The 25,469-nt window shown below is 48.9% G+C and overlaps 1 protein-coding gene across 1 annotated transcript in view; it reads left to right on the top strand.

The window, feature by feature from the left end:
• Positions 1–25,469, top strand: part of NFATC2 (nuclear factor of activated T cells 2) — a 138,693-nt gene that overhangs the window by 54,164 nt on the left and 59,060 nt on the right. Inside the window, exons 4-6 of the mRNA XM_032387614.1 lie at positions 7,613–7,815; positions 8,820–8,992; positions 23,388–23,528. Coding sequence (XP_032243505.1) covers positions 7,613–7,815; positions 8,820–8,992; positions 23,388–23,528 — 517 coding nt within the window. The remainder of the gene's footprint in view (positions 1–7,612; positions 7,816–8,819; positions 8,993–23,387; positions 23,529–25,469) is intronic.

The raw sequence follows: 25,469 nt of genomic DNA on the forward strand, positions 1-25,469 counted from the left end.
GAATAACCTTGTCCTTAGTTTCTTCTGCACATCTGCCAAGACATCCATAGGACAGCCCACTCACTAGTAGTAGAATTACTTCATCAAAGGGGGTGTCCATTTTTAATCTTGAAAGATAACTGCAAAATTACCTGCCACAGATTTGTGCGCACCCTATTTCCGCAGGCTCTACTCGTAGGTTTATGTATTTCAGCCAGGTCGCTCTACCTGGGTGGCACCTTGTCCTGTCTTTTGTGTCAGTCCATGCAGAGCAGATGAAGGAGGTCAGGCCTGAATTCAAATCTCTGCTCTGCTGCTTGCTTGCCAGGGAACCTCACGCCTCTGAGCTTTGCTTCCTCTTCTGTAAAAGGGCAGTTGAATAGTTCACGGAACTTTATGGGGATGGAAGGGGGCAGACACGCAGCAATTAATTGGGCAACGAATTAGATCTGGTAATGATGGTGAAGGCAACAAAGAAGAGTGTTACTGAGGGGCCCTGCCCCACCCAGGGAGCAAGGAAAGACTTCGGTGGGAAATAAGATTTGAGCCACGCTTTGCAGTGTGACCAGGAGTTAATGAGGACAAAGGCGGGGGATGGGGGGAGATTGTTCCTGATGATCAGAGGCAGGGAATACCTCATAAGGGGCGGGGGGCAGGGATGCACACCCTGGAGAGGGGTCAGGCCACGCATGGCATTGCTACCAGAGGGACTGGGAGTAACTGATGGCCACCTGGTTTCTAAAGGGTCATCCTGGCTGTGGGGTGGGGAGTGGGGGGTGAGGGCTGGAGGGGAAGGTGGTAGTTTGCATGAGGGGGGAGGCAGTGGAGGGAGGGAGGGTGATGGGTCTGAGTGGGTTTTAGGAAATGGAATTGACATGACTTTGAGGTGGTGCTAGTATGGGGTGAGGCAGAGGGAGGTCTCGAGAATTAGGATTTCTCATGAAGTTATTAATATGTGCTCATTATATGCGTATGTAATGTTTGTTGGGATGCCCGAGGTGAGAGTAAAATCATGGTCTAGTTTCCCTGGTGTGTGTGTCCGTGTATGTTTGTGTCTGTGTGTCGGGGGGGGGGTTGGGGTGGCAGGTACGTTCTGCAGTTTTTGCATCCAGAAATAAAGGCAGAATTTGGGATCCATGCATATTTGTAGAAATCTTCTCCCCACACACTATGTGACAATTGGGAATCGCAAGAAAACACCCTTATGGGCTTTTCTCTTCTTTCAGAGTGAAGTTTTTGAGGACGATACCAATTTCTTAACATTCCGAATTCAACAACAACAAAAAATGCTACTTAACATTGTTGAAGTTTGATTTTAGTAAAACTCAAAACAGTTTCTTTGGCCAGTTGCCATTGTGAAAATCAATCCCACATTTTGGACTTGGTGGCAGTCTCGTCCATCTGAGAGTATTTAAAAAGCTCTGAGCAGAGCTGATAGAAAAATTGTTTTCAAGGAAATGTCATTTATGAGTTCTCACTGCAGTGTTTATCATGGGGGAAAGTTTGAGCAACTTAAATGCCCAACTGTAGGGGTTAAAGCTGTAGCCCATAGGGAAGATGGAAAGTCTGGGCTAGGACCCAGCATAAGGCAAGAGAGGCAGGGGTGGGGGCAAAATTTAAGGCAGCACTCACTCCCTGGTGCCTGCCTTGCATTTAGACAATCCCGAGAACCAGTGCCTCCTTAAATCACGTGATAAGGTGCCCAGGCACCCTACTGGCCTTGTTAGTCTGAGCCCCAGGGATACTGGGCCATCATTTGAGATCGTCTCATGAAACAAGAGTCAATGACAAGGGGAAGTGGTCGCACTGTATTGTTAAGTGGAAACAATATGTAAAACAGAATCCCAATTATGTGTGCCTAGAAGAAAAGTCTGGAAGGAATACACTAAAACGCTTGCTTATTTTGAGAGAGAGTATTTTCTTTATAATTTATATTTTTGGGGGGTGCTGTCTATTTTTCCTACAATGAGTGAACCTTTACTCACTTTTCCTTTGTCTTGTTATACAATTAATACCAAAAAAGATCGATGCCCTTTTTATCTGTGCACCAGAGCAGTTAAATTGCTGTTGCCAGCAGGCAGAGCTTGAATCTGGGGGTGGGGGTTCTGATGAGCCTTCCCCGTGAAACCGTGGGTCTCTGGGGTGTGAAGACCATGTTCACCTCTGGGTTCTTTTTGCTGAGCTGGCAAAATGCACCTGCCTGTCTTAAGATGCCTACTCCAGATTCCAGGAGAGTTGGCCTTTTTCCGAGTCAGGGGTGATGCAGAGGAAGCCAAAAGGGCCGCGTCTTGGGGTTCCACCCGGGGGCTTCGGAGCTGTGGGGTTCTGCTGAGCTTCAGCTTCCTCATCCAAAAAAGGAGTAACCCTACTCTCCTGCTGTGTAGATTAGATCAGTCTGCCACTCCCTACTCGGGTATCAGGCCTCACAGTGTGCACTAGAAACACCCCTCCTTCCTGGAACCCTGTCACCCGCCTGGGAAATGACAAGAAGCAGAACTTTCGCTCTCACCTCGGCTGCAGGGAGCAGAGCCTCTTGTGCTTGGGAGACCTTCTAGGTTTGCAGCAGGTGTCTGCTAAGGTCGGAAGGTGACTTTGCTTGCCCAGGTCCCTGGGAAGACCTTACCTTTGGAGGAGCCTAGAAAGAGGCCTCGTGACCAAAGTGTCCCTAAAATGGGGACAATGGGGCATACGGGACCTCAAGGGCCCATCAGGCCATCCTGAGACATGAAGTTCTTTTCACAAGACCCAAATCACTAGGCTTTTGGAGAAGGAAGTAAATGGCTCCATGCTCTCCTTACCAAATCTCCAGATGGCTGGCAAGGCTCTCCAGAATGAGCACGCCACACAGTCAGGGCTCTGGGCACCTTCCACCACCTTCTCGGGGAGGGGAGGGTGGAGGGGAAGTGTTCTTTGCATTTCTTGCAAGATGGTGAGGTTTCTTCCCTGGGCCCCACCTCGTTCCAGCCCTCCCTGTCAGAGTGGCTGTTAGCCAGCCCGCAGAGAAGACTGGAATTAGTGCCCGGGTTTACCACCCACAAGCCCGTTTCAGGTCGTTTTTCACTTTGCTAGTCTTTCACATTCATTCTTCACCTTTCCATTCAGTTCTGTAGTATCACCTCTGTGTTTTGATTCGTGTCATCCTCTGATGACAAGGAGAAGTCTCTGTTCACGGGCACTTACTGGGTGCTATCCTTTGGGGCCCCACAAAAGTCGTCCTATTAAGCCTTCGAAAGAGCCCGGGGGAGTAGGAGGTGATATCCCTGTTTTACGTGAGCATTTGAAACCCAGAAGGGTGGAGTCATTACTCCAAAGCCACACGGCGTGTAAGAAGCAGAGCCAGGATTGAAATTCGGCTGCGTGTGACCAAGAGTGAAATCCTTTCTTCTTTCTACCATCCCACACCCCTCTCCACTGTTACCTGCGGAGGGGACGCCCGCCTGGTGAGGTGGGCTTCATCTGTTCGCACTGCAGTGGCTGGTCCTGCTTATCCAGGGGGCTGCTTTGGAATGCAGAGAGGTCCTTCTTAAAGGAATGGGTTTCTTTCTTTCTCAAAGAGTACCATTACTTGTGTTGATTTCTGTTGCCTGTCTTTCTCCCCATCCCTCCCCCTCCTGCTCCCCCCCCACCACACCCCTTGTAGAGCAGGAAGAACATGCTTGATCTCACAATTGAACACTTACTCCTTTTTCCTTTGAGGACCTGATCTGCATTTCTGACCTGCAGTCCAGGATCCCAGAGCAGCTGTGGGCCCACCAGATCCCAGAGCGTGTGTCAGTGGTGGTGGTGGTGGCGGGGGGGTGGCCTGAGGGCTTGGAAAGCACATCCTAACTCGGCCCTGTCCTAGCCATGTTAACCGGTCGCCTGCCCTTGGCAAGCCTCAGGGGGTGCTCTGCCGGTGACTGTGAATGCAATATGTTTATTGATCACACTGAGCAAAATCAACAAGGTTCCTGCTACCAAGGTTCTTGGACCTCGTGTTTAGGTGGGAGAGAGAGGTGCTAAGCAAACAAACAACAGAACAAGAACATTTCAGATGGTAATGAAGTCACTATGCCAGGGGTGTGCTCGAGAATGTGAAATGTCTGATTCTCTGGGGAAAAAAAAGAGCCCCAGTGTGTAGCATTTGCCAATTTTTGTGGTATAAATATCCCCACTGTGGCTGACTTCAGGTTACCAAAGTAGCACCAACTGGCTCTTAAAATTTCTAAAAACTTTAACAAGTGGCTCTTGCAAGGCTGAAAAAGCTGGCTCCAGCGTTGGGTGTGGTTCGGGAAAGACCGGAAGGTATGTGAAGACAAAATGTACCAGTGGGAGAGCATTCTAGGCAGAGGAGGGGGCTGTGCAAATGTCCTGTGGTTGGAGAGAGCTTGGTGTGCTCAGGGACTAGAAGACTGATTGGTTTTGGCAGGGACCTAATGGGGGTGGCGGGAGAAATGAGCCACTGGGCTGGTGGAAGCCTCAGAGACCATGGGACCAAGTCTGGATTTTATTTAAGGCCACGGGAAGTCTTTGGAGGGTTGTAAGCAGGGGCGTGTCTGGGTCTGATTTGCATTTTTTTTTAAACGCTATTGGGCTCTTCTGTGAAAGGCCAGCAAGAGGCCAGTGAGGGGGCAGTGGTGGTCCGTCCAGGGAGAGGCATTGGTGCTGGGGAATACGTGGAAATGGCTGGATTCAGGTAGAGCCGTAGGGGATGTGATGAGTTTCGTCTTCAGGTGTCACCTGGCTGTTTACCATGAGTACAGCTGGGCTGCAATTTCTGCTCTTCTGTCCTGGGGAGGAGGAAAGAACCTGAGACAATCTGGGCTCACTATCTATCCGGCCTACTTAACATGGTGTGATAACTCTGTTTACCACCTCCTGATACATCTATAGGAGAGGAGGTGAGGACATCTATTTATCTTGGGTCCAAATGCAAAGCAAAACCAACAAAAACAAAATCTCAACTCGGACCTTCCCGCTTTGATTTTTGCAGGAGAACAGTCCCTCGTTCTTCACTTTGCCTGGGGGAAAAAGATAAGAGGCTCTGACTTGGATTTCCATCTTTGCCCCAGGGCGCCTCTTGGGTGTGTATCAGACATGTAAATGCTGTGGGTGTCGGCCTGGCAGGTTTTAAAAAAAGGTGCCATCTGGCGCTGCTCTGCTCCCAGCCTGTCTCTGTATGGTTTTCAGAAGGGCACGAGAGAATGTCATCTCTCGGGACGGGTGTTGTCCAGTAGAACTTGATGATGGAAATGTTTTGTTCCTGTGCTGTCCACGGCAGTGGCCACTCGCCCGCTGTGGCTTCTGAGCACTTGAAATGTGGCTAGCGTGACTGAGAACCTGGATTTTCCATTTTCTTTAATTTTTGTATTGATGGTGCTGGCCAGGAGAGTTCTAGACTCTGTGTCATCCTCCATTGCCCTGGAGTCTTTGTTTTTCTGGCAGTTGGCTGGAGATCCTAGTTCTGTAGCCCTGCAGAGAAGGGTAGGATTTAGGGAGCTGTCACCTGTCACAGCCCCTCGCGATTTGCCAAGGAAGGAACAGTGTTTCTCAGCTGGGGAGTGGCAAGACAGGACACCGTCTTCAAAGTCTCAGCCTAGTCCTCTGTTTCTTTTGTTATTATATATATTAAACCAGTGTTACATCTCACAAGTGTCTAGGCATTGATTCTTCATTCATTGTGAATCAAGTGAGAGTCTTCTCTGACCACCTTCTTAACCTTGATCTCCTCCTCCATCCCTAGAAGTGACCATGGTGTGGTCACTTTGGAGTGCACCCTTTTGCACCTTTTCCTATTGCGTTTATATCTGTATCAATGGATAGACCCCAAACATCCAGCATTTAAAAAAAATAAGTTGAATCTTGCGATAGATGTTTTTCTGCAAGTTGTCTTCTCTTTCAGTAGTGAGTCTGAGATCTTTCTGGGTCAGTTCATTGATCTCTACTGTTTTTTTGTGTGTGTTTTTTTAATTGCTGTAGTATTTCATAGCCTGGATATTTCATATTACTCAGAAGCCTATGGCTATAATTAATTGTTTATTATTCCATTTGTTTTATTAAACATTTTTGTGCATGTCTCCTGAATGCACAATATTTCTTTTAGGATACATAGTAAGAAATGGAATTACCAGGTCAGAGGGAATATGTAGTTTTAATTTTAATGGCTGCTACATAATACTCTTTAAGGGGCACCTGGCTGGCTCAGTTGGTAGAGTATGCAACTCTTGATCTCGGGATTGTGAGTTCCAGCCCTACATTGGGTATAGATTACTCAAAAATAAAATCTTTAAAAAAATATTAACAAAATAGTTATACCAGGTTATGTTCCTATGAACTGCATGAGTGTGCCTGTGTGCCCATAGTCTCTAAAACACATGATTTTATCAAATGCCAACATGCATGCCAATTGAATAGGTGAAAAATGGTATCCCATAGTTACGTAATTTGCATTTTCCTGTTTATAAGTCAGATTGAACATCTTTTCCATGCTAATGGTCATTTGCTTTTCTGTGAATTGCCTGTTCAAATTTCTTGCTCATTTTTCTGTTGGATAGTTTTGTTAATTCATTCAGCACACATGTATCAGAATACTTACCATGCACCAAGCAGTATTCTAGGTGCTAGGGATGTTGTGGCAAGTAAAATAAATAGACATGCCTGCCCTCGAAGAGGTGACAGTCTAGTTGTAGGAGAAAGACCTGGGGCACCTGGGTGGTTTGGTTGGTTAAGTGTCTGACTCTTGATTTTGGCTCATGTTATGATCTCAGGGTCATGAGATCGAGCCCCATCTTGGGCTCTATGCTGGGCATGGAGCCTGCTTAAGATTCTCTCTCTCCCCCTCCCTCTGCCCCTCCTCTCCCTCACACATGCATGTATACACACACACTCTCTCTCAAGAAACAGAGAAAGAAAGAAAGAAAGACAGACAGACCTAGGCAAAAGGAATCGAGGAAATATATAATAATATTAGATGGGATAAAAAGAAGGAAAAGGAGATAGAGAAGAAGGAAGGAGGTAGTCCTACCCACTGGGGGTAAGATTCAATTTTAAATAGGATGACCAGGAATTTTGTAGGCATTCTTTATATATTCTATGTACTAATCCTTTGCCTGTTCTATGTTGCATACATTTTCCTCCAGTCTTTAATTTTCTTTTGACTCAGATGATGGTACTTTTGCCTAGCTCTTTTTTTTTTTTTATTAAAAAATATAATTTGTTAGCTGGAATACAGTCATGTAAAAAAGTGTAAGTTCCTTCTTCTGATCTTCCCAGGCAACCATTGTCAAGACTCTGGTTTATATTTCCTGGTTATTTTCTGTCCTCACCACCATGTGACATTCTCCCCACAACCCTCCTGGCAACACTGAGCACTGGCATTTCTGGCTATTTCCTCATAAATGCAATTCTGATCTACTACATTTTTCCTCATGGTTGTTTAATATTCCATTTTAGAGAGGATCTCTGTAGTTTATTGAAGCAGTCCTTCTACTTGGACGTCAGGGTTACTTCCAGTTCTCCATTCCTCCAGATGATGCAGCAATCCTTTGCTCTTTCTGCTGCCCATGAGCTTCTCAGATCTTTGTGGGACTACACCCACCAACACCCTGCATACTAAATGTGCTATAATAATTTGATTTTGTTTTCTCCCCTACAGCTCCATGGCTACATGGAAAACAAGCCCCTGGGGCTTCAGATCTTCATTGGGACAGCTGATGAGCGGATCCTTAAACCCCATGCCTTCTACCAGGTGCACCGGATCACGGGCAAAACCGTCACCACCACCAGCTACGAGAAGATCGTGGGCAACACCAAAGTCCTGGAGATCCCTCTAGAGCCAAAAAATAACATGAGGGCGACGTAAGGGCTGGGGGCCAAGGGTGGTGGGTCTTTATGGGGAAACAAGGGGGGCCAAGTGGCAGGGATTTGGGACAGGGGACTCTCTCGAGTTGGCGGAAGGAACCGTGGATGGTAGTTCCCACTCTGTGATGGACCCTCCGAGATTTGTTGAAAAAGTTCTCTACCTAAGTACTTTTCATGTGTGTCAGGATGAAGAATACCTGTGTGTCTTTGGATTATGTTACTTGGGATGAGGCTAAATTTATTTACATGGAAATGATTAAATAAGGATACAGAAAGGTCAAAACTCATAAAGCAACAGGCATATAGCTAAAGTTTGGGAGACGTTGCACCCATGTTTTGGAGTTAAAACAAACTCTTTATTTGAAAATAATCTCAAACTTCTAAACCACGAGAATTTTACAAAGAACTCCTGTCTACTGCTCACTCCGATTTACCAATCGCGAACATTTTCCACACTTGCTTTATTACTCCCTTCACTCTTTGCTCTTTCCTGAGCTGTTTGAGAGTTAGTTGCAGACACAGTGACTTTTTTTACTTTTAGATGCCTGAATGTGCATTTCCTCAGAACGTTCTTTGGTGACCACAGTACATTTATCAAATTAAAGATACTTAATGTTGTTTAAAGTAAAGATCCTTAATGTAAAGTAGTAATGTTGATACATCACTCTTATCTACTGAGCAGTCTATAATCAATTTTACCAGTTACATCTTTGAGTTTTTCAGATACTTTTGAGAGTAGAAAAATTGAAACCAAAAAATCTCCCTAGAGAAGTAATTTCCACTGGGGAATTTCTCTCATGACTTTGTACGTGTTTGACCTCCCACTGGGCATCAACTCCTGGCTGAAATATTTATCAATGGATTGCAGTCCCCCCCCCCCCCCACCCCACCGTAGCTGGCAGTAGAATTATTTTAGTTAACTGAGTAAGGTGGTTTTGTGGGTGATCTTTTCTTTTCACCGAGATAGTCAGTTCTAAATGGGGTTCTCCCCCTCCTGGCAGCATTGATTGTGCCGGGATCCTGAAGCTTCGGAACGCCGACATTGAGCTGCGGAAAGGCGAGACGGACATCGGCAGGAAGAACACACGGGTGCGGCTGGTGTTCCGAGTGCACATTCCAGAGTCCAGTGGGAGGATCGTCTCCCTGCAAACTGCGTCTAACCCCATCGAGTGCTGTAAGTTGGGCTTTGGGCAGGGTCGGCTTCTGCAAAGTGTACTGTATGTGACCTTCCACCCGGGGCAAGGTGCCCAGCGAGAATACGCGGGACTCACAAGGGTCCACAGGGGGCCCAGGAGGACCCAAGGGCCCAGAGACAGAGCCCATTTTATAATTTCTCTCTGCTTCTATTTACTTGTGGAAGGTTTCGTGGTCTCACAGGAAATTAAAAAATAATACAGCTAATGAGTAGCCTACAGCTTTGTTTAGAAGATTTGAAATGTATAAATGTTTTGGTCTTAAAAAGGGTAGATGCAGTTGGAGTGGGTTTACTGTACGCAGTGTCCTCTTTTCCTTTTCCTTGCCTCTCCTTTCGATCAGAAGAGCATCCCAGTGGCTCTCACCTCTGGAGCGGTGACTCTGGGGCTCACAGTGCTGAACGCTCAGCACTCGAGAGTTCATGGAGTCTTCACGGCAGTCTTTGGCAATGGCTGGTGCCATGATGCTCATTTTGTAGAAGGGGGGGTGGGGAGAGCTGAGGGGTTGCTAACTTGTACCAGCAGGCCTGGAATGTGAACAGGGAGAGATGCCCAAACAAAGATGCAGAGGAATCTTAGAATGATCTAGTGTGCAGTGGCCAAGACCTGCCATGGGGACGCCCCCCCCCCCCCCCCATCCACCCCAGCAGGAACTGGCTCAGTTCTCATCAGGCTTTGAAAAAAGAAGCCACTTTGAGCTCATTCATGGGTACTTGAGGCAAGTTTTGTAGTTGGTTTTGCTTTTAGACATGGCAAAGCTTATTGTCTGCTCTGGGTTTGAGAGTTCACAAATCACTTGTCAGAGCATAAAGAAGAAAAAGGTAAACATTGTTGCTGAAACCAAAGCTATTTATATTATTTTTTAGTTTCTTCTAAGTATTTTTTATGTTGTTACAATCATGTTCTGTATTCAATTATGTTTCAGGATTCTTTTTCCTTTTTACTGGATATTTTACCATAAATCTGTGTCACAAAAATCCGTTACCTACGGAGGCCAGGGAGGTCCCGTGGAGGAGTGGAGTGGCTTGGTGGGTGGCAGTAGGGAGTGGTGGAGACCAGGGAGCAGGGCGACACATTCCCCACCTAAAGGGACTGCCTTTATGTCACCCCAGCCAGTATTTCCATGTGGGCATGTAGGCCAGGGGTGGCCAAATCCTCTGACTTTCTAAGACAAACCAAAAATCTCCTGATTTTTAAAAAACCACAACAAATTCAAAATACTGTGTGGATCAGAGGAAATCTTCATGTGGCTTTGATTAATCAGAGGTAGTCTTAATCAGACATTAATGAGTAAAGCAAACGCATGAATATCTTATGCGGAGAGGGTTGAGGAAGACTGGCCCTCAGGATTGAAAGCCAACGAGGAGAGAGCGTGGGCCCTTGTTGGGAGAGAAGCCAGAACTTGGTCTTGGTTGGTCTTTGGAAAAAGATGAAGGGGCCCTGTGATTTCTTCCAGCCTTGCGAGTCATGATGTGGATCAGGCTGAACGTGGTGGTGAGTCTGTCCTCTGATGTTAGACGAGAAAGACCCAAGAACAGACAACAAGGGAAAACAAGTGTTGAAAAACGTCATCTCAGAAACATTGGAATTCCCCTCCTCTACCCAGCAGACCCCACCCCTGGCCCCTGAGTGCTAGTCATGGTCGCTGCCCCACTCCGCTGTTGTTTTTGAACATCTCGAGATGTTTTGGGAAGGAAACTTGGGCTCTTCCTCAGTGATTTGGGGGATTTTGAGAAGATAAGGTCTCCTCTTTCTGGCAAATGACTCACACTACAGGATGGGGCTGTGGTTTGTAGCCAGGTGGGGAACAGGAGGCCTCAGGAGAGACCACATGCCAGAGCCCCTGTTTCTCTCCATGTTTGGGTCGCTCGGGTCAGTGTATCTCCTGTTGATCTGAGATTTTAAGGAATCACCATTGAACCACATCCACCTCCAGCAAGATCTTCAGGGTGTTATAAACTTGTTTGAATCTTGAACATAGGCTTTTTTCTGTGTTTGGCTGACTCAACCACCTCCTTTTGACAGATAAGGAAACAGACTTTCTTGGTAAAGTGATTCACTCATTTTTACTCAGTAGGTAACAGAGCCAGAGTCTCCAGCTTTCTAGTTCTGTGAAATACCTTCTTAAGGTTTCTAGAACACCACAGTTTCTTGCAGTACCAGACCGAACCACCAATTGTTTGCGCTCTCTCTCTTACTCAGAATCCTCTGTCCTTTTTATTCCCTTCTTTGTTCTATTTGCCTAGACCACCACCTGATAGTTCTATACACATTTATTGGCTAATGGACTTACTATATGATCCCTAGGGAGATAATTCAATAAATATTTACTGACAGTCCGTAGCCTGTGTGGACAGAGTATGTGTACGGTAAGTATTTATTGACTGGTTGACTTAGTATAGATCCCGTGGGGAGGGTGATTTGGTAGGAAAAACACTCAGTGGGCTGGTACTTATCTGCAAGGCTAGCTTACACTTTGGAGGTGCCCCTTGTACACCATCTTGGGCCTCGTAAGTTCTCAGATTCTAGTGAAAAAAAAAAAAACGAAAAACAAAAAAGAAAAAACTTGAACAAACTACCGGAGGCCACTCTTTGGAAAGTGGACTAATTTGCTAGAAACGTTGATTGCTTACATTTCTTCACAGGTCAGCATGCCAGAGGTCAAAGCTCACCTTCGTGTAGACGGGCAAGCCGTGTCTTTGTATTTCCACGCTACTTCCCCATTCCCACAAGATCCTTCAGTATTGCCAAGGAGATACTTAGTTCCCTCCCTCGATTGTCAGCAGAGCTGATTTTTGCAGCTTCCCCAGTGCTCCTGGCTCGGGGCGCCACCCCCACCCCTTCCCACTACTGATGACAACCCACAACCCGCCTCCCGCTTCTCCAGGCACACGGGAGAGGCCAGGAGGGCACCCCCGTCTTCCCTGACGACACACCCCACACCCTGCTCGCAGCTGCAGGGCCTTTCCTCCTCCAGAGCCCAGAGATGGAGCAGTTCTCCTTTCCTCAAGAGTCCTCCATGTTCTCAGCATCAATGCTACTTTCTTGGGGTGCTTGAACCCTTGCGCCCCTCTTGTAGGACTTCCCCAGGGCTGGCATTGACCAGGTGCCTCTGACGGGGAGGCTCGGAACGACAGACATCTGTTGTCTCACGGTTCCGGAGGCCAGGGCCCAGAATCCAGGTATCAGCCGAGTTGTTCCTTCTAGAGGCTCTGCAGGGGAACGTTCCAGGCCCCTCTCCCAGCTGCGGGTGGTGGCCAGCAGTCTTGCACGCGTCGGCTTGTGGGGGCATCACTCCAGTCTCTGCCTCCTGCTCTCGTGACCCTCTGCTCAGTCTCGTACAAGGACACTCTCATTGGGATTGGGGCCCACGCTGATCCTGCGTGATCTGCCCTCCATCCTCAGCTTATTTACACCTTCAAAGACCGTATTTCCAAATACAGTCAGGTTTGAGGTTCTGAGTGGCTGGGGAGATTTGGCCGGGGCTCTGTTCAGCCTGGGACACCTCCTCAGCTGCATTTCTTGACTTCATGTACTCTCTGCTCCTCGGTTCCCAAATCCACTGGCATCTTTCTCTGACTTCTTGGCTTTTGCCCACGCTGTCCCCTCCATCTGGAACACTGGTTCTCAAACTTGGCAGCACGTTGGAATCACTTGGGGAGTTCTTAAAAAACAGTACGATGCCCGAATCTCAACCCAGAGATGGCAAGTCTTTCGGTCAGTGGTGGGGTCTACCCATGGAGACTTTTCGGAGGTCGCCCGATGATTCTGCTATGCTTCGAAGCTTGGGACCCTCTGACCTTGCCTCCCCTACTTCTCCCATCCTCCAGTCACTGGGCTCATTCCTCCTCATCCAAGGCTGCCGTTCACATGGCCCCTCAAGGAGGACGGTTGCCCTGACCCCACAGGGTACGGGGGCCCCCGCTCTGAGCTGACAACCCAATTTACTTGTCAGTCTCTCTCACGTAAGGATGGAGACCAGAGGGTGTCAGCCAGGGTCTGGCACATAGTAACTATCTCTAGAATGTTTGTTTAAAAAAAAAAAAATAGTGAAAACAAGCATCTCCAGGCTGCCCGGTGGGAGAGAAAGGCAGTGAAGAGACAGAGGGGGGCTGTCCACAGGTGCAGAGGTCTTGTCCCGTGAACACCTTCCCATGGATTTTCTCCTTGCCCCGCAAAGGGGCATCTCTGTTCATCGAGTTTCAGAAAACACCGAAAGCAGTCTTCCACCAAGTCCTGCCCACTCCCAGCGCAGAATGGAAATTCGCTCTGCTCCTTTCGCAGGGCCTGGGCCGGTGGGTATATGATGGGGACCGGCACCTGGATTTTCTCACAAGCTCTTTTCGGTCTCTCCCTTTTTGTGACATAGCTGGGTTTTACTGAATTCTAATTAAGATACAATAAATCACGCAGACTGCATGTCTTCAGCCGAGTGATTTTTGACAATTCACCGTACTTGTGTGACCACGACTCGAAACGAGACCCAGGACATTTCCTTCTCTCCTGGAAGGGCCCTCATTCCCCATCAGTGCCTCCTCCCCAGCCCCCCCCCCCACAGGCAACCGCTGTTCTGATTCCTATCACCACAGATTAGCTTTGCCTGTTCTGGAACTTCATGTAATGGAATTATACAGCACACACCCTTGTGTCTGGCTGGTTTTGCTCAGCACGGTGGTTTTGAGACCATTGCTATTATGGTGTGACTCGATAGTTTATTCCTTTTTCTCTCCGAACGCTATTCAATTGTGTGACTATAACGATTGTTTATATACCATTGATAGACATTTGGCTTGTTGGCGGGGTTCGGGTGCTGTGGAGAAGGCTGCGAGGAACCTTCTCGTTCCGGGTCTTTTGTGGACAAACGCTTCCGCTGCTCCCAGGTAAATACTTGGGAGTGGAATTGCTGCTTCGTGGGGAAAGGATGTGTTCCAATTTAGGTATTTCCTAGATCATTTTATACTCTGTGCGAGAGTGCATGGGGGTTCCGTGTGCTGCACGTCCTCCCCGATGTTTGATTTTGTCAGTCTTTCTACTGGTAGCCATTCCGGGGAGCCTGAAGTGTACCCCCCCTTGTGCATAATTTGCATTTCCCTAAAGACTCAGGATGCTGAGCTCCAGTTTGTGTGCTTCTTGGCTGTTTCCATGTCTTCTTTGGTGAAGTGTCCGTTCAAAGCTTTTGCCCATTTTCTACAAGGTTACTCAGATTTTTATTGTTAATGTGCAGCAGTTGTTTGGTATTGCGGATAGGAGTCTTTTGCCAGATGTATGTACTATGAACGTTTTCCCCAGTCCGTGGTTTGCCTATTTATTTTCTTATTTGTGTCTTCTTACGGGCACTGATATTTTATTTTCATGAAGTCCTAACTTACCATTTTCTTTTCTTTTGAGGTTAGTGCTCTTTGCATTCCCCCAACAAATCTCTCTACCTGTCTGAAGGAAGCAAAGATAGTCTCTTATATTTTCTTCTAGAAGCTTTTCAATTCTGGCTTTTGGGTATAGGGATACACTCCCATCTCAGGCTAATTTTTGTGTATGGTGTGAGGTAGGGTTGAGGTCTATCGTTCACCATCCGGAAGTCTGCTTGTTTCATATGCCCTTTTCTGCAAGCAAGAGCTTGGAAAACCCAACTGTGTTCCTTCCCTCATCAATATGCCTTCACTGCTGCAGCTCACTCTCCTAGGTCTGGCTTGGGAGATAGGCGATCATGCAGCATTGCTTCATGAATGTCCTTAGAATCAGGAGGACCAGCCTGGTATTGTCCCTCACTTGCTTCGTGAAAGCAAGAATGCTCAACTTGTCCACCTGCTTCTGCCAGAAGCCGAGAGGACCCGCATCATTCCTGTGGGCTTCTTAACGTGAATTTTTCCACTTAGAAATATATTTGGAGTGCATGATACACTCTTCTAGGCACTGGGGATAAAACAGTGATCAAAAGAAAGTCTTGGCCCTCGTGGAGGTCACATTCTAGTGGGGAAAACCAACAATAAACAAGTGATGAAAACCATCATTTCAAACAGCTAAGCATGATGATGAAAATAACAAGGAACATGTGTTGGTGACTTGGGGGTGGGGAGTAGCAGCCTTGGGTGTGCTGATCAGGGGAGACCTCTTGGAAGAGGTGGCACATTAAGCTGGGCCTGAGTGGTGGGGGAGCATGGCCCAGCTGAAGGATACAGTAAGTGCAAGGGCCCTGAGGCAGAGATAAGCTCCGGGTCTTTAGGGAACAGAAGGGCAGCTGGGGGGGGGGGTTGCTGTGTGGAGTGAATAGGGGTCAGGAGAGCTCTGAGGTGAAGCTGGGGACTCGGATTTTATTCCAAGTGAAATGGGAAGCCTGGAGGTCTAAGTAGGGCACCTACATGATGGGATCTATATTTTCAAACTTGTTTATTAGCACAGGGCCTGGTACACAGTAGATGTTAATAAATACTTGAAAACCGAAGGAAGGAAGAAAGGAGACAACAGGGACCTGGCAGGGAAGAGGTAAAGGAAGAGGAACAATGATCAGCCACCTGCTGTGAGTCCAGCACTTTCCATGATGCTGCTGAATCATCAAAAACCCTGTGAACTCAGTGTCGGTTCCCATTTCACAGCTGGGAAAACTGAAACACGGAGAAGTTGAATAAATTGCCTATGGTCACACAACTAGTAAGGGACCAAACCAGCGGTGACATCCACATCGTGCTGGATCTCAGGACACCAAGGTGGAGTTACGTCACGGGTGACAGATTAATTTGGGCCAGAACCCCAAAATTGGCATCCTCTTCCATAAACCGGGAGACCAGCTCAGCTCCCACGGCCATAGATGGTCTCCCCTGAGCTGCTGTAGCAGTAAATCTTGGGTGAAATTTGGGCATTGGGCAGAAGGTGGGTAGGCCAGGCCTTTGTCAGCCCCTGCTTTCCAAGGAGATTTCTAAGCAATGACCAAGAAGCCACATTTCAGAAACACCAGAAACCTACATGATGCGGAGAAGCAGTTTTGGGTGGTGGTTAGGTCTGGGCCTGGGTTCAGATCCTGCCTCTGGCACTTAGTGGCTTTGCAGTCCCAGGAAGTTCCTTAACACTCTGTGCCTCAGTTTCCTCATCTGTAAATGGGGAGAGTAGTCGTACCTATCTCTTGGCCCTTGTGGGGGTTAAATGCATGTGTGTTTGCGTCATACGGTAGGTACCAGCTGAGAGCACAGTAGGGTAAGATGAGTGCCCCTCCCGTGGAGTGTCCCACACGAGCTGTTTGCCACCCTCCCCCTGGCCCTGCAGAGCAGCTTTGCTAACGCCTCTGCCTGCCCACACCCCACCGCTGAGAAAGGACCTGGGGGGTTATGGGGCCGGTGCAGTGGGTGGGGCGGGGGGATGGGGGTGGGGCCAGGGCGGGGGGTGGGGCCTAGGGGGCGGGGCCCAGGGTTGGGGCGGCTTCTCTGCCAACAGATGTGGTTACCTGACCGAAGGTTAAGGCCCCTCACTGAGCCAGGTATGCAGGGCCAGGGAAGGCAAAACCACCCTGATTGGAAGTCTGTGGTGTCCCCATGGTTCTCACATGTATTAACTTGTTTCCAGCCTCCTCACAGCCTCGCAAGGCTCACCTTGAAGACTTTGCTCCGTTCGTTCATTCAGAAACATTTATTGGCGTGCCAGTGAGCGTTTGAGGCGTGAAATGCTGCCCCTTGGAGCTTCTGTTCTTGTGGGCTGAAGTTCTGAAGTGTTTTGTGATTTGCTGCAGCCGCGTGGCTGGCAAGGAGAGGGGCAGGGCTGGGGGCGACACCCGTGTCCTTTTGTCTGTCCGGGCTGCCTGGGTCCCTCAGTGACCAGAAAACTCGTCAGTCGAATGGAGAGTCGTGCAGCCCTCGGGGAGGGTCTTGTTATATGAAGATCCGTGCGAATATTCTGAAGGGGCCGCCTATTAGCACATTGGAATGGGAGAGTGATTATCTGAGCAAGAAGGAGAGGTCATAGCTCCCACCGGGGCCCTAATGCTTTGTGGGTTCGGCGAGGTGAGATCTACCGACCCCACAGGGTAGATGTTACTGCTCCATATTCCATATGGGAAAGCTGGGGCTGCCTGAGGTCCAGAGTTAGAAGGTGGTTGCGTGCACAGCAGGCCCCGTGTATCTGTGCACACCGTACCCCACTCCCGCGGGGTGAACGCTGACAGGTCTCTCACAGAAGTGAATCCCACACTCAGAATTGCTGTCCCACCTCCCACTTCCCAGGGAAGACCCGGGAATTGCCAGGGCAGGGGCTGAGGGCCCTCAGGGGCCGGTCTCGGGCGAGGCCTGAGTCAGCGCTGTATTCTGAGCTGGGCCAGGCTCACAGCCAAGGACGGCAGCCTGCTGTAGAGACGAGAGGGGCATGTAGCAGGTGGAGCGCTGCGGCCAGGGGTGGCCAGGATGAGACTGACGGGAGCTCCCCCCACCCCCTTGCCTGGGCTGGCCGGCGGCTTTCCCACTGGGAAAGCCTTTACTGGAAAGGGGCCCCTCAGGGTTGCAGAATCCCACAGTCTAGGTTCAAATTCTGCCTGTCTGCCTTAACTTAGCTGTGAGCTCTCAGGCATATCCCTTCTCCTCTGGGAGACTCAGTGCCCCCAGCTCCAAAATGGGAATAATTCTTGCTTAGTGGTCTCATGAAGCTTAGCAGCCAAAATAAATGTAACTGACGTTCAGTGAGCCTGACAAAACGCTACATGTTTCCCATGCATTGACTCATTTAATTTGCAAATAGCCCTAGGAGGTTTGTGCTATGATTATTCGCATTTTATAGATGAGGAAAGAGAGACACAGAGAGATTAAGTGACTTGCCCAAGGTCCCAAAGCTCAGAAGTCACTGAGCTGGGCTTTGAACTCGGGCATCCACGTGGCAGCATCCTTTTATCCACGACCCTAAATTACCTCCATGTGTGTTTTATAATATCAACAAGCACATATATGTGAAGTGCCTGGAATCCGAGGCACTCTCTATGGAGGCTGTAATTACTCACTATTATGAGCCGAATCCACCCACTCTGCAGAATCAAATTTCTCTGACCAGTCTCTCCTGCCTGTCTCCTGAGGTTTTTCGGGTAGATCGTAATTCTTGGCCACATACCCCAGTGACAGGGCGAATTGTAGACAGGCAAGCAGTAATGTCCCATTTCCAGGCTGACTCGGGCAGACCTGCAGGACCCCGAGCCGGTGTGCATTTCCCCCAGCCGCTGCCGTTCTGCTCTCCATCAGCCTCTGTTGCTGGTCAAAGCAAACACCCGAACTGGTTAAACCAACAAGTGCCCTGTTGATTCAGAGCTCATAAAACCCAGGAGCCCCAAGCCCCTTTATGATGTGCCAGAATCTGGGGGCAGGAGGGAAGCCTGGGGAAGTCTCTTGGTGAGGGCCACCTAGAAGCTTATGCTGAAGCAGAGGGTTCTAGACTTCACGCACAGGGAGAGCCGGGCCGTCAGGATAGCTTGAAAATGGTGGCCCCTGGTTTGGGTAGAGCAGTGCAGGGTGGATGGTTTGAATGGTCTGGAATCTCTAATGGTTGAAAGGCCGAATGAGAGTCAGTGGGGGCTGATGGGGGTTGGTGCGTGCGTCCGGGCTTCCTGCGAACCCTCTCATAGGCCCTGGATGGTGTCACTCCAATTAGCAGCCATCGGTGTGAGAGGTTGCATCAGAGAGAGACAGAGACAGAGGAGGAAGTGGACCCCAGGAGGGTAATTTTGGTTGCTGTTTGCCTCTCTTCAGTTCCTCTTTCAGAGGCTAATTGGATTTGTTTGCTTTACCTCTGGGCTCTCTGAGGATGCCGGGGCATCCCCTGGAGGAGGTCCCCTTGTCCTCAGGTGGCCTCTTAAGTGTCAAAGTTGGCGCTCAAACAGATGTAACAAGTCGCCTAGAAAGGTTGTCACCGTTGAACATACTAGGAGATCTGGGTGCAGGAGATCAAGGGTGTGGCCTGAGCATCTGCATCTTTATTAAGTACCTCTTCCAACCAGGTAATCGGGCTGCAGGTGACCTGGGAGCCTTCCTTTGAGCAACTCTGGCCGTCGAGGTTGAGAAATCTGGTTTCTGGTTCGGGATCCACCAAGAACAACAGTGACAAGCTCAGTAGCACATGTAGACATGTGGGATGTGGTGCGCACAGCTTTGGTGAAATGCAGAATCTAAGACAGCCAACACCTCGCCTGCGCCTCACGTATGGAAACGGCTCGAGAAACTACAGGGTCTAGTATCCCTAACCTTGCTGGCTGAAATTTACTGAGCCAAATACACGTTTCGTGAGTTCTCCTGGGGAGGCCTCGAAACAGCCCGTGAGGTGGGTCTGTGAACCGTTGCAGCGTCCAGATGGGGAACCAGGCTTAGAGAAACCCCACGCGGGGATCCCCGAGCTGGGACCAAGGGCTCACCCGCGCTGGGGCTGCCCCTTGAGGGTGCTGAGTGCCGAGCATCCATTCCTCTGCCTCTAAAGCGGCGTTAATAGCCTCCTCCTCGGCGCTCCGGTAGGGCTGTCACCGAAGGGTTTAAAGAGACAACGAACGAGAAAATGTTCTGAAAAGGGCTAAGCAAGAAAAAGTGGCATTTTGAAAGTTGACGGTGCTAAAGAGTCATTTCTTGAACGGTTACCGTGTGCCGGGCACTGGCTGAGAGCTTTTGTCTTATATTAGATGTTTTTCTTATTGTGATAAAATACACGTAACAAAATGGGGCATTTGACTCACGTTAAGGTGTACAGTTCCATGGCATGGAGGACGCTCGTGACGCTCTGCCACCACCACCACCATCTAGTTCCAGAGCTTGTCCATCGCCCCCCAAAAGAAACGCCATACTCCTTGGCCCTTACTCCCCAGACCCTGGCAACCACCTGTCTGTTTTCTGTCTCAATGGATTCACCCATTCTGAACAGTTTGTATCCAAGGGATCCCAGAAGAGTTGTCCCTTTGTGTCTGGCTCCTTGCATTCAGCATCACATGTTCAAGGTTCATCCACGGTGTAGCCTGGATCATGCTTCGTCCCTTCTCATGGCTGAGTCATATTTCTCTATGGGTCCGTCCATCCATGCATCGATGGATATCTAGGTTATCGATATTTGCTATTTCACCAAGTGTGTACTGCCCGTGCCCGTGTTTACACGCGGTATATTCTCTCATGCTGCTCATACCAGACCCATGAGGGCAGGAACGGGTAGGGTTTTCCCAAGGAGGCATCTGTGATCCAGAGAGGTGAAGTGACTTGCTCAGGGTCACACAGCAGGGAGGGGGCAGATGCAAGACTTGAAACCGGGTCTTTCTGACCACAGAGCCCAAGCCGCAGTAAACTGGGAATTCTCCTTTGGCTCCCGGGTCCTGCATTATCCTGCAATTGGTGGTATGGCAGATCATACCTGGGGGGGGCCCATTGGAATCCTTAGGGGTTATTTTTTATTTATTTTTTTAATCTCTGCTGGGGTCCTCCCCTCAGAGGATTTAAGTCGGAACCTCTGGAACAGTGGTTCTCAACCAGGGACGATTTTGGCCCCCTCCTCCCCAGGGGCCATCCAGCTTTATGACTAGAGGCAGTTCTGGTTGTCCACAGGGGAGGGGTGGATGGAGGCCAGGGATGCTGCTGAACATCCTACCGAGCACAGGACGGCCCCGCATCAAAGGCTGCTCCAGCCCCATGTCAGTCGCACCCAGGCTGAGAACCCCTGCTCTAGGATTAGGGCCTGGGTGTCAGTATTCTCTAAACTTCCTGGCTCCTTCTGATGTGCCCTTGGGGCCAAGAGTGCCTCTCAGACTTGCTAGTGCATAACAACCGTGTGGATTCCTTGTTCCACTGCAGACTTGGGTTCAGTGGGTCTGGGGTGGGGCCCGAGGCTCTGCATTTCTGACAAGCTCTCGGTGATGCTGGTGCTCCCAGCCCTCACCTCATGTTCGGGACTGGAGAACAGACAAAAGTACAGGGAGCTGGGCTGGACTCTCGTTCTCTCTCTTTAAACTGTTGCTTAAAAAAGAGTGTTTTCCTTCAGATAAGGAGAAGGCATGGGAAATGCAACTGCGGCCGAGGGAGAAAAAGGTGGTTGCTTGAAACTGCGAGGCTTTGCAGGGAGACACAGTGAAGCTGCTCCAGGAAGGAGCCCGTTGTGTTCACAGCAATGCACGGTGATTCACAGAGCAGCCGTCCGGGCCAGCCTCCCACCCAGCGCTGAGAGTCACGGCCACGGCTGGCTCGCCCAGCAGTGATGACTCAGGCTTTCCACCTGCAAAATGGGAGGGATGGCTCCAGCTGCCTCCCCACCCATTCCTGGAGCCAGAAGCCCCCAGCTGCCCCCCAGACTCATCAAAGGCAGATCTTAAAAGTCAGGACCTGCTTTTCCAGGCAATGCAACTGCTGTTTTCACTGCTAGTAAATCTCCATTTGTGACAGCTCAATTAGGAAGTCATACAAAACTCTTATATTGAAAGAAGGGATTAATAACCCGACCCATGTGGGAGAAATTAGCAGCTTTTGCAGAGAGGCCTTTTTACTATGTACTCTTAACTGGCAGCCCTTTGGAACAACACTGGCTGGCTGGTCCCTGGGCTGAGCCGGGCATGGGGCGAAACCGGCAGGGGATCGTTGTGAGTCATTGGGTTGCACTTTCAAAGTGAGGTGTCTGGGAGCCTCTAGCCGGTCCACGGTGGACTCCTGAAGTGTTGCTAAGGGTATGGTTGCTCCTGAAGGAGCCGGTTTTAGGAGAGATGGAGGGGGTTGCTCGGCCACCTGGAGGTGCCGGCCGGCCGGGAGGGAAGGGTTAGGTTTGGGCCTCAGGCCTCAAGCAGCTGCTGCCTGCCATAGCTCCCGGATGGGGAGGGCCTCGGGCCCCTGGCACGGAAAGGGCTGGCCCTCGGCCCAGTTCTTGGGCTTGGGAGGGACGCCAGGAGCTGGGGCTGACTCACGAGGGGAGGACCAGCCTCTGCGGCCCACGCTGCTAAGGCGAGGCCTGAGCAGATGGGTCCCTCTCGCTGGCGAGGACGTGTTCCTCACCCTGCCTAGGAAAGGTGGCTGGAGAGGGTCTTCACTCTTTCCTGTAGCCTGCCCTCCCGAAAAATCGGTGGCTGGCTGGAGTGACCAAGGGATGGGGCTCTGGAGCTGGACAAACCAGCTTCTGAGGATTCAAATCTAAGTCCCACCACACACTCTTGGCCAAGGGGTGACCTGCCTTCTCTTAGCTTGAGTTTTCTCCCTAGGCAAGTGTGAATAATTTTAATACTTCCTTCCTTCAAAAGTTGCTATGAGCATTTAAGTAGATCATCGTGGCTCAGCGCTTAGCATAGGCCTGTCCTGTTTCTCCATCTTTCATTCATCATAGACACAGGGGAGGATATAGGTATATGTAGAGAGATTGATAGGTGTGTATATGTATGTATTAAGATATATTGAGGTATATCCATATCTACCTCCATCCATCAATCCTTGCATCAGTCCATCCATCCTGAGTACCCCCTACTAGGTCTGAGGCACTGTTCCTGGCCCTGGGCTTACAGCAGTACACAAAGCTCCTTCGTGGGGCTTACATTCTAGTGGGGAGAGATTTGAAAGACAGGTGAACTAATAATGCAAGATAAAGGGGAGAGAAGGAGAGAGAGACACAGACAGGGCGGGGACTGCTGTTTTAAACCTCAAGGTGGGAGGATGGAGGGATAGGGGTAAGGAAGCCTCTCAGAGAAGGGGGTGTCAGAGGAGAAACCTACAAGAAGTGAGGAGGGGAGCCACACAGATAATCAGGAAGAACTTTCCAGAGAGGGGGACTAGAAAGTGCAAGCGCTCAAAGATAGGAGTATGCTGGGTGTGTTTGAGAGACATTGAGAACATTCTAGAAGATTGGCTAGAACACAGTGAGTCGAGGCAGTGGGGTGGGGGTGGGGGTGTCCTAGAAAATGAGGTCACAGGGGTGATGGGACAACATCATGCTGTTTCGAATACCCAGTTTAAGATTGCCGGTGAATTCCCAAGCGAGTACGTCTAAACCCTGCAGGAGCTGGGTCCTAGCGTTTAGCAGGTATGATGCTTCACGTGTTTGTTGAGATCAGTGCACAAGGAGAGAGTACCCTCTGGCAAAGGGACTCTTATGCAAAAGTTGATTTGCCCTTTTATAAAATAAAGATCAAATCTCATTCGCCTTGCCTCCCTATAAAGAGAACAGGCATCTATCCCTTGATTCACGAGAACAAACCGCGCTGTTAGAAGCAAAGTAGCCCAAGTGACTTAGGGCACTTTTGCAGGAACGTGGCATTTCCAGAGTCCGCAGTTGCCGGGGCCGATGGCTCCATGTTTGCCATGACAACAGGTGACAAGGGGGGGGTGGGGCAGAGCGTGTCTGGTCGCCGTGAAAGCAGAAAGCCCCTTTTGAGCGGACTTCTCCTGCCGTCCCAGTGACTTCTCTTTCTCTGGCCCTCAGCCCAGCGATCTGCCCACGAGCTACCCATGGTGGAGAGACAAGACATCGACAGCTGCCTGGTGTACGGGGGCCAGCAGATGATCCTCACCGGACAGAACTTCACGGCCGAGTCCAAAGTCGTGTTTACTGAGAAGACCACAGGTCAGGGGGCTTTTGGGGCTCTTTCATTGTCCGCCGGCACCATACCAAAGCACCACCTTTTTTCCTTCCAAACAGCGCTGATTGGGGGGATCAGTTCTGTTCGGTAGGGCTTTCTAGTCTGCTCTTTTTACTCACGATGAGAAGCTTCCCAGACCTCCAGCAACTGATGTCGCTACAGTTCATGGTGGGTGAATGTACCACGATGTGTCTTAGCTGGTCCTGGGTTGTTTCATTGGATGATGAGGTTGACCCCCCACCTCAAACTCTTTTTATTTTTTTTAAACTATTTTTTTTTTTACATAGGCAAAACTTTGCAACTTTTTACTGTTATCAAAGGGAGGCCGTTCAACACGGCAAGTAAGTTTGCTCTGGCCCTGGGTCTCCTGGGTGCAGAGGCCAGGTTCTCCACTTGCTTGTTCTGTGATCTTAGGCGCATTACCTCCCCTTCTGTGTCTTCATTTCCTTATGTACAGAATGATAATAACAAAGGTTCTTGCCCCACAGGGTTGACAGGAAGGCTAACTAGGTTAATGCATGTTGAGTAATTATAAGAGTGCCGGGTTTCTCATAGGCCAATAAACATAAGCTACTTATAATTTTATGGCAAATAGTGCTGCAATGAATCTTCTAATACTTTTAGGATTAATTAACTCATCTTGTATACATGAGTGTCTGTCGTTGTGTGCTCAGGGTTTATTCCTAGAGTGGGATTTTGGATAGTCATTTTGAGAGCTTTAATTACCTTCCGGAAATCTACAAATTGAAACTTCCATCATGTCAGGAATGGTTTCACCCCATCCCAGAAGTGCCATTTTTTTAAAAATTAAAAAATACTTGCTGAATTGGTACTTCTCTTTACTACACACTCCTTTGCTATGAGCGGTTTAATGTTTCTGTTTATTGGCCATGTGTATTCTTTCTTCCATACACTGTCTGTTAATATCTTTTGCCAGTGAGGACATGGTAAAAAGAGAATGATCTAAATTAAGTTAAATTTCAAGTTACGTAGTTATTTGATAGTTATGGATGCTAGACCAATTTTTTTCTCTAATAGACCTGATTTCAGTAAGTTAATTCTAAGAGGATATTCATATTTGTTTGTTTACTGTCCTTAGGATGATATGGAGACTATAATAGGCAGGTTGTCCAGTTGTGAGGATTGTGCACTGCACAAGGGCACCTCCTCTAGGGACTACCTTTCAAATGGGGTACATCATCAATTTGTGTATTAATAAGACAGCTGCTGGCAGGAGGAAGCAGGGTGTCTTGGGGAAGAGGTGTTTCTTCTCAGTTCACACAATGCCTCCTCTTGGGGTGGGCTGACTCTGTGACCAGGCATGACATTAAGGAAGGCTGTGGCAGTGGGGGGCTGGAGATGGATGGGTGGGTTTGGGAGTGGTTTAAAGGGTATGTGGTCAGTCACTGTGGGTTTGAGGGATAGTGGTGGTGTAGTGAGGGGTTAGGGATGCAGACATTTACATGGATGCATTGCATTCTATCATATGTTTGTCTAGTATTTTAGTTAGCATTACCCTTTTTTTACGCCTTTGGCAGCTCCCATCTCTGTGCTATTATAAGTAACTCAGTGATCAACATTCTCTACATCCCTTTTGTCAGCTAGATAAGAGCTCACGCTCTTCAGCCAAAACCCAGCTCCACTGTTTTCTAGCTGTGTGACCATGGGCAGGTTACTTAACCTCTCTGGGCAATAGTTTTCTTGTCTGTATGATGAGGATGATGACAGTCCTACCTCATTGGGTGGTCATAGGATTAAGAATTTCTACATGTTAAGTACTTATAAACTGCTTGGCATATAGTGCTCAATATACATTAACTAATGCTATTTGGTATTCTTTCCTAAGGTTAAGGCCTACCTATGGTGTTCTGGCTTCATGGAGGCATGCACAATTTTAAGCATCTTGTGGGGAGGCTTACTTTTCA

Source organism: Phoca vitulina, unplaced genomic scaffold (genome assembly GCF_004348235.1).
Source record: "Phoca vitulina isolate PV1807 unplaced genomic scaffold, GSC_HSeal_1.0 scaffold50, whole genome shotgun sequence".
NCBI classification, from domain to species: Eukaryota; Metazoa; Chordata; class Mammalia; order Carnivora; family Phocidae; genus Phoca; species Phoca vitulina.